This window comes from Fundulus heteroclitus, chromosome 3 (genome assembly GCF_011125445.2).
Source record: "Fundulus heteroclitus isolate FHET01 chromosome 3, MU-UCD_Fhet_4.1, whole genome shotgun sequence".
Lineage (NCBI taxonomy): Eukaryota > Metazoa > Chordata > Actinopteri > Cyprinodontiformes > Fundulidae > Fundulus > Fundulus heteroclitus.
In genome coordinates, this window is record NC_046363.1 from 27,074,648 (window position 1) to 27,084,020 (window position 9,373).

The 9,373-nt window shown below is 40.7% G+C and overlaps 1 protein-coding gene across 1 annotated transcript; it reads left to right on the forward strand.

Annotated features, from left to right (window-relative positions):
• The first annotated feature begins 5,201 nt into the window (after window positions 1–5,201).
• Window positions 5,202–8,596, forward strand: cdc42ep5 (CDC42 effector protein (Rho GTPase binding) 5). Its single transcript, XM_012875193.3, has 2 exons — window positions 5,202–5,413; window positions 6,049–8,596. Exon 2 carries the CDS (start codon window positions 6,068–6,070, stop codon window positions 6,989–6,991), a length of 924 nt encoding a protein of 307 aa, XP_012730647.2. The 5' UTR covers window positions 5,202–5,413; window positions 6,049–6,067; the 3' UTR covers window positions 6,992–8,596.
• The last annotated feature ends 777 nt before the right edge of the window (window positions 8,597–9,373 follow it).

Here is a 9,373-nt window from a genome sequence, read left to right on the forward strand (position 1 = left end):
ATGGGAGGTGAAGGCCACGTGGCCAACCAACCAACCATACTGACATACTGATCAATCAATCAATCAATCAATCAATCAATCAATCAATCAATCAATCAATCAATCAATCAATCAATCAATCAATCAATGTGCCTAACAAAATAAATTAGAACCCTATCCTTAACAAAATAGTATACTAAAAAGTCCAAGTAACTAAGAATACAAAATACAAAGTTAACAAAAATCTATACTTTTAGTTTTGGAGTTTTCATTTCCTTAGGCCTGGTTTTCTCTACAGATGCAGGAATCTGTGGCCCCACCGTCTTAAATTTGTTTTTGAAATAATTAGTTAGAAATGAAACACAATAAAAACTCCAATAAAACGGAACATAACACAAATTAACAATGATAAAGTTAAAAAACAAAAATGCTGATATAGAAAGTAAAAGAAAATTAATTTTCAAGTAATAAATAGATAAAGATTACTATTATTATTACTATTGTTAATCCAACCATTTCCTGACACGCTTATCTCTGCTGGGGTCGTGAGGAGTGAAAGGCGGGGTACACCCTGGACAGGTCGTCAGTCTGTCGCAGTCTATCTCTGTGTCGCAGGGCAACGGGACAAACAACCATTCATGCACACACTCATACCTAAGAACAATTTAGAGAGGCCAATTAACCTGACAGTCATGTTTTTGGACTGTGGGGCAACAGTGGTACCCACTGCTCCAATGTCCAGCCCTTATTATTGTTAAAAGTATTGTTAATATTATTGTTAGTAGTAGTAGTAGTTGTCATATCAATAATAGTAGTAGTACCGCAGGTCATTCATTCATGCTGCTATCAGATTTTACAATGCTGCACTGTAACTGTAACTGTGATCATAACTGTAATAAGTAATGTGCAATAACTAATGTGCAATAATCTAATTAATACACTGTCCTACAACCCGTGCAATAATCCTGATGTAGTGACTTCTGCTGCTATCAACACCTGAACATAAGTCAGTACACATGTATGTATGTATGTACAAATGTATGCACGTATGTATATGCACATATATACGCATAGGTACGTATGTATGTAGGCGCATAGATATATGTATATATTTAAGTATATAGATATGTTTATATATATATATAGACCACTAAGAATGTAAATAAGACATCATATGCCCATTCCTATTTCCTTTTTTGTATTTTTTTTTTATATTCTTTTTGATCCATTGTATATATGAAGATTCACTGTATATAACTGAATGCACCTTCCACCTTCCCTACTCTGCACCTTCTTGTATGAGCCGATGTGACGAGTGAATTTCTCCATTGTGAGATCAATAAAGACTATCTTATCTTATCTTATCTTAGTAGTAGTAGCAATATAGTAGTAGACGTAGTAGTGGTATTAGTAGTAAGAGTGATAATAATGCAACCAAAAATCATTAAAAAAGACAATCAAAAGGCTGGACAGTAGCTGACAAAAATACAAAATGAACTTTTAAAGGCAAGTACTAATCAGCACCACCTAAAAAAAACACAAAAAAAGTCGTATTAAGTAGACATGGGGTGACTTAAAACTTTTGCACAATAACGAGTCAAATCCGTTTTCTGAAAGCTCTGTAGATGTTTCGCGGCTCTCTTCTCCCTCATGGCCTTCCTGTGGAGCATGTGCAGCTGCAGGATGTGTGTTTATGTGTGTATGTCACAGGGAGGGGAGTCATTTCCTGCCAGAGCCTATCCCACACTAATGCCCTAAAAACTTTTTAAAGTCACTTATAACTGCTAATGCCAAATGTGGTTGCATTAGCACTTGCACAATTTGCTGCAAAATAAATAAATAAATATAATGTAAGTATAATTACTATTCTAATTATCCTCTGCGGGAGCTATACTGTCAGATTTTGGGAGAGCAGCTTTCGGGTAATTTCCTGCCTGTTCCAGACAGTGACTGACAACATGTACCTGGCTGGGGAATGAATGACTGGTTCACATTGTCTTGTCGGCTACCTCATCACACAAGTATGCTGAGCGTTTCTTCCAGGATCCCACAAACAGTGACTCAGCAGTCAGCACCATTGTCTGAATACTTGGCATCTCTGGGCTTTTTTAACCCAAGGAAGGAAGCTTAAAAGTACAGGACAATATCTAAAAAAGATTCTCAAAATCTTGATCCACTTTCATATCTTAGTGATCTGAGTATAACTCGAGGACTTCTTGAGAAATAGACATGGTTAGCTATGTTGGGGTAAATATGCGGCAGCTACCCTTTGAAAATATGATGCCATCAACTAGGCGTGGCCGCTTAAAAGGCTCAATTTCATCGCCTGTGTTACATAAATGTCAACATAATTGCAGTCTTTTTTAGCTCCAGCCCTTCGTAATATTTCACAATGTAATTGAATGTGTTTGCTATGCATGTGTTGCCTAACCGTAGTCTGCCTAACTTTGTCTGAGACATCAGCAGAGCTCAATGAGTTCCTTCGCTCACAAACATTTTAGGGCCGTAGTAGCGCTCATTGGGAAGTTTCAGTTTAAATAACACATATCAATTTAACTAATCTAAGCAACATGCAGTTCCTGGTGCTCCTTAGATAACAAAAAGGCACAGATTAATGGCTTAATCAAATGCTTATTTGTGAAAGTTCAGCATTGTTTGTAAGTAAGGGTCAAATAGACGAATCACATTTACTTTCTAAGTATGTATTTATAAAAAAGAAAGTGTGGATGTTTCTCGAAGATAATAAAGAATAGAATAGAAGCATCCTGAGAAATTCAGGTGTATCAGTGGAAAAGTGACAGTGTAAGATAGCATTAATAATAAAAAAAAACAAGATGTACAGTAAGCTCAGTGTAGTTTACTGTAAAATACAGCATAATCATCATATATCATTGTTTTGCAAACATATATATGTTTTTAAGTTAGTTTAATAAAAAAAAAGACCAAAAATAGATTAATCTTGCAGTCAAATCAAGAATTTTAGGGTGATTTAATACGAAGACTTTATAAAGGGCAGCATGTGTTCAACCATCTTTAGCTGTAATTAGAGCTGCTAGTCTTTTTTTAAGTATTTGGCCTTTTCTGTAGAAAATAACTCAAGCTCAGTCAAACTGAATGAATGAATTTTTACGTCTTGCCAGAGACTCTCAATTGGGTTTAGATCTGGATGTTGAATGGGCCATTCTAACACATGGATAGGCTTTGAGCTAAGCCCTGCTGGAAGGTAAACCTTCTTTCCACTCTCAAATGTTTTGCAACCTCTACCGGATTTTCTTCCAGAATAGTCCTCCACTTCGTCCCGTCCAACTCAAACAACCGTGACTGGCTTTCGTGTCCCTGGTGAGGAAAAGCATCTCCTCAGCATGATGCAGCCTCAGTCTTTCACAAGGAAGTGGTTCAATCACTAGATGTGCAGTGTTAGTTTTCCTCCACACATAGCCTGTTGCTTGTAGGTCAAAAAGTTCAGTTTGCTCTTATCTGACCAGAGCACCTTCTTCCACATGTTTGCTGTCTAAATGGTTTATTGGACACAGAAAACAGAACTTCCTGTGCTTTCCTTGCCACGCTTCCATAAATTATAATCAGATTGTTCTCCTTGCAATTTGCAGCAACATGGAGCTCTTCAGAACTGCGGCCCAAGGTGATGAAGAACTTTTTTAATATAAAGTAATTTAAAAGAGGCAAATCTGGTATTTTTACTTTGTTTTTATGCTATATGTGCATATAATTTCCAAAACAGAAAGAGGCTAATTATTCCTTCATTTTTGTCATAAGGTTGCAAATTACGTTTTTTTTATTGTGTTTCTTAAATATGGGATGATTCATTCAAGAACATGTTTGCGTTAACTCCCTTTGAAAGGTTTGTGCCCCCAACCCCCCCAAAAACCCCAAATTAGATTTAATAAAATGTTTGATATCTATGGAAGTTTGTATACATACTATTTCCACTTTTTTAGATGATGGATTGAACAGTGTTCAGCGAGTGGTTACAACCTTTGATTATTGTTTTATAACATAAGCCTGATGTAAATTTCCCCACTGCTTTCTCCCTGACCTGCCAGCTGTGTTCCCTGGTCTCCCAACCTCTGAGGCCAGAAACAGAACAGCTATATTTACGCTGAGATTAAATTACACAAAGGTACATTTGGACTGCTTTTAACGAGGCGACTTGAGAAGGCAATACTGGATTTTATTTAGAAGTCTTCTCCTACTACTTCACAGTGATGCAATACTTTGCAATCCCTATAAATTGCATTGGAGACATAACAAATTACAAACATAACAAAACATTTAAAAAGTGACTTTTGGTTTTGAGTAGATGTTATTAGTGGAATAATACCAACATGCATAACTGAAGAATGTTACAAATATATGGTTCATTCATGTATATCTAGGTTACTTTTTATGAAATGAAGGGGAACCAGAGAAATACATTCTTTGTTAAGGGACAATGCAATGTTTTGCTGTTTAACATACATAACATAAAATATAGATGAAAAATTATATTTGAAAAATAGCTACATAAATATGTGAATGTTTTTCTGTTATTAAATAATTACTTCCTTATTAAACTTAACTCCTCGCCAAAAATGCATACAAAAAAACACTTGATGATCTTTTTTTTTTTTTTACTTTTGTAAATAGTGGTGTCAATCCCGAAGTTGTTAAGAAATTATGAAAAGGCTGACCCCACCCCCAATCTAATACATGCAAACTTGCAGATTTGTAACACATAAAAAAAACATCCTTCATAATCAACATATTATTTTTTTCACATTTTTCAAATAAACACAGCAATAAATCTGTGTCCCTAGCCCTTTTCTTCTTTCATGAACTCCAATGCACACTTTGAGTCCTATCAGCTTCTTCCTTCTTCCACAGAGCCTCACAGCAAGACAACTTGCATACAGACTCCGCACAGATATCTTACGCCGGATGTCCTTCCGGCGCAACCGGGATTCGAACCCCGATCCCCACGCAATGCCCACATTAATATGTCTTTTGAAAGGGTAAAAAAGAAAGAAAGAAAGAAAACAATAATTGGTCACATATGGAAAATGTAAATTCGTCAAAACATACAATATATTGCCAAATGTGTGCAGTTTACACAGCTGATGGTGATTTAGAAATATAACGTTTAAAAGCACAAAAAATACCGCGAGACCCAGTGACGCTATGATGCGTTTGAGTGCCTTCCAACAGAGCGGAAAGCTCAGCGTGATCCAGCTGCGTCGCGTCACTTCCTCGGTCCATGCCCATCCCTTTGGAAAGGAGGAGGAAAAAAAAATCGGGAAAGAAAAACTCACACAGGCAACCGACGGCGAGAAAAGAGCGAGGGGAAAGTTGGGAAGGAGGAGAAGAAAGCGAGAAGACAAATGAAAACGGTGGATACGGCAGCGGGAGCCAGGACTAGAGACACACAAACGCTTTGAAAGTAAGTTTAAAAAAAAAACAACTCTTAAATAAATCTTATTGCACTCAGTCGTAAAGCTGAGTTTTGTATTGATCCAAATGCTTCTCTTCTTACTTTTAAGACCAATCATGTGTAGTTTAGGACTTGTTGACGCAATTTAAAAATGTTTTTAAGTGTTGGGGGACACTTAAGAAGTAGTTGAGGGCTGGGCCTTAAAGCCCCCTCTCATGCTATACTCACTGAGTCCCACTCCTACTTTGGACCCTTATATCCGTTAATTATTTATTCCTTATCATTTATTAAGACCTAAGACAACAAAGGTAACAGCTACAGTGTTAACCATTAGTTAAGCTGCTGGGAAAAAGTTGTAGATGTTGGGTGGATTTTCTAGGGAAGGTTGCAGACTTGTTTTTGTCTTCAAGCAGCCCTGAGGGCAGAGCAAAGTATGTGCTAACGCTGCACAGTCTTCTTCAAGTGCAAGTCTCAGCATGGCCTTCACAGCCGGACCAGTGCCAAAAAGGCTCATCGGTTCCCCATACAGCCGTTACACAACTCAGCCCTGTCTTATCAGGAGGGCTCCGTGTGTTATGTCTCATTTAGCTCAGGCTTCTTTCCCACTCTTTTTTTATTTTTTTTATTTTATTTTCCACCCACAGATCTCCCCTCCACAAAGCCATGCCCCTGCACAAATCATCCCGGGCCCACCGCCTGGACCCCACCATGATCTCAGCCCCCATGGGGGACTTTCGCCACACCATGCACATCGGCAGAGGAGGCGACGCCTTTGGAGACACCTCCTTCCTGAGCACCGCGGGTCCCAGTCCCACCGCCTCGGAGCTGGGGAGTCCTGGGATCATGCCGGCTGCAGACCTGGAGGTGGCGGCGGCAAACCACGGCGACCTGCGTAAGGGCGCTCCGGAGAGCCCGCGGCTTCCGCGTTCAGACTCTTCGTCCTCCTTCACCATGGACCTGGACCTAGATCTGGATCTGGATCTGGGTCCGTCTATTCTCGGGGATGTTCTGGGGGTGATGGACGGTTTGTCGCTGGGCTCCAATGGGGAGGACCCGCTCAGCCCGAAGGGTGGCACATCGGTGGCGGACACAAAGCCGCTCAGGGGGAACGTGGAGACGTCCGTGAACGGGAACGGCTTGGACGAAGACAGCAGGACACCCGAGGAGAACGGACCAAAGTCCAGGGGGTTAAAGCCGAAAGTGAGGTTCAGCGACAAGCGAGAGGAGATCTTTCGCCAGCCGTCTGAAGAGGAGGAGGGTCAAGCCTTTGACCTCCACGATGATGATGATGATGGTGGTGGTGATGATGATGACGATCAGCTGGGGTGCCACAGCCCGGTGCGAGGCGACAGCGACAGGAGGAAGAGTCCAGCAGGAGGACCGGAGATGACCAACCACAAAGCGGAGCTGCCACCCAGTCCCGCTTCAACGCACAGCTCAGAGTCCGAGGGAGTGACGGAGCTGGACAGGAGGAGGTCGGAGAGCGGCCACTCGGAGACTGACTCAGAGGAAGAGGAGGACGAGGAGGAGGAGGAAGGACGAGGCTATTCATTTGAAGACGAGTCCGATGACGAGATCGGTCTATAGGGGACAGGTATTCACTTCCCATGCGGACAATTTGAAAATACGGTTGAAACCAGATGTTTACATGCACTACAAAAACTCTCACTGTCTGACATTAAATCAAACAAAATTTCTTCTGGTTTTAATAAATTTGATTGACGAGGATGTTGTAAACAAGGAAAAAGCGCGTCATTTTAAGAGAAATATCCAGTGGTCCAATCCAACTAAAATTGGATTGTTTGGCCTTGATCACCGCCGTTAGATTTGAAGAAAGAAGGAGGGAAACCTGCAAGCTTTGGGTGCAGAGGATTGTTTGTATTGTTTGAGGAGTGTTTTGCAGGAGGAGGGACTGGTGTGCTTTACGAGCTAGAAGGCATCATGAGGAAAGAACATTATGTGGAAATATTAAAGCAGCATCTGAAGATTCGAAAGTTCAAGCTTGGAGACAAAGGAGTCTGACTTACATTAAACAAAAGTTTTGTCTGATTTAATGTCAAACAGTGAGGGTGGGGGGGGATTTCCCCCCCCCAACCTACGTAAATAGAGCCGGCGTCAACTGTATATACAGTATTTTCCTTAACTCACCACTTTACAACTGAATGGGAGGCCCAAAAACAGTCAATCTGAATGTAAAGCTAAAATAAATCATCAAAGGTGTTCAGTTATCATGTTGCACAACTGGAATCTTTCATTTTATCAAGAAAGGCAACAAGACTTTGTATCGCCTGCTCACTCCAACAGAGGAAAGCTTGTAGCGCTTTGATCCGCTACATCCAGCTGGAAACGTCGCTGTCGGACTGAAGCTCTGTGGACGGTCTGATTCAGGATGAACGGACCGGGTTTTTAATCATTGAATCTACTCTTTTATATGCGATTTATAGCCTGTACACAGTCGGCGTTTTTGTGTTTCGGACTTTCACCTTCATGTGCCTTAAACAGACTTGTAGCCTTTGCCTTTTTGTACTCCTTGCTGCGCTGAATCGATGTCTTATCTGTCCTGCATTGCTTCGTCTGGAGCCGCCTCCTCGCCTTTAGCGTTATAGCCCCACAGAGGCGGCGCTGATAATGAGTTACTGTGAATTTGTCACATTCCATATCTGGCAATGTGAGGCTTTCTGGTTCAGACCAAAAACCACATCTGGGATGCTTTTTTTTTATTTTTAACTTCCCCAAAGCTGTCCTGCAGGCTCTAGCGATGGGTTTTTAAAGGTCACTCATAAATCAGGACAAACTGTGTATTTTTCTACTTTTGGCTTGTGTAATTTCCTTTTTGCTTCGATACTTGTTGCCAAATGCTGTAAAAAAAAAAAAGGGAGATACCATTTTTACCTTTCTGCTGAAAATGCTGGTTAAAACCTCGAATGTTACCCTGTGGTTTAATAAACATTACAGTAAAAACAAAGTTATTATTGGCACCAGCTTGGACTTCCTTTCCGATCCCAGGCTTGGGTAATATAAGGGTCTGGGATGCGTCTCAAAGCACTCTACATTTTATTAGCCGTCTACTATTTTAATTAGGCGCTTTGACTGGGGTGGCTGCATACCAGGCTTCCTGCAAGAGTGCCACAAAGAAAAAGTTACACCCAGGGCCTGTGATGTGTTACCTCTAATTAAAAATGTACAGCCATATTGCTTCATTCCCGTATTATTTCTGCACGTCCCATTGCTATGCAACCTAATGTAGTGGTACAGATGTTTTTTTCTTTTTTTTTTCTTTTAACAAGTACAGCGCCCTCCGAAAGTATTCCTACTATTTTTCCTTATTTTGTCACATTGCAGCCACAGACTTGAGCGTATATCATTGAGATTTTAAAAGACAGACCAACACAAAGTAGCGCGCCGGAAAGAAGATGATGGTTTTTCCAAATTACAAATTGAAATATTTGCAATGCGTTTGTGTTTATTCTGATACCATTACGTAAAATCCAGGCCATCCTCCCCTTGTGAGTGACTTAATCTCTGTAGGAATCCATTTGTACCGTTTCTGGCCACAGAGGTTTGTTAAGAGAACGTTAGCGGACAAGCAGCGTCATGGAGTCTGATATAAAAATATATTTCCAAGCTCTGAACATCTCAGAATGCTTTTTCAATGCGTCATTCAGAAATGGAAAGAGTGTGCAGCCTGAGCAAGCCTACAGAGGCACGGCCGTCCTCTCAAACCAACGGGTAGGGCAAGGAGAGCTTCAACCAGAGAGCGATGGTAACTGCAGAGCGCTGCAGAGATCCACAGCTCAGGCTGAAGGTTCGGTTAACACGGGCGTCTGCACGCTACACTGCAAAAACAGAACTTAAAATAAGTAAAATGTTATTAAAATCAGTGTATTTGTCCTTGATTTGAGCAGGTAAATAAGATTATTTGCCAATGGAACAAGATTTTTGACCTTAAAATAGGAACAAGTCATCTCC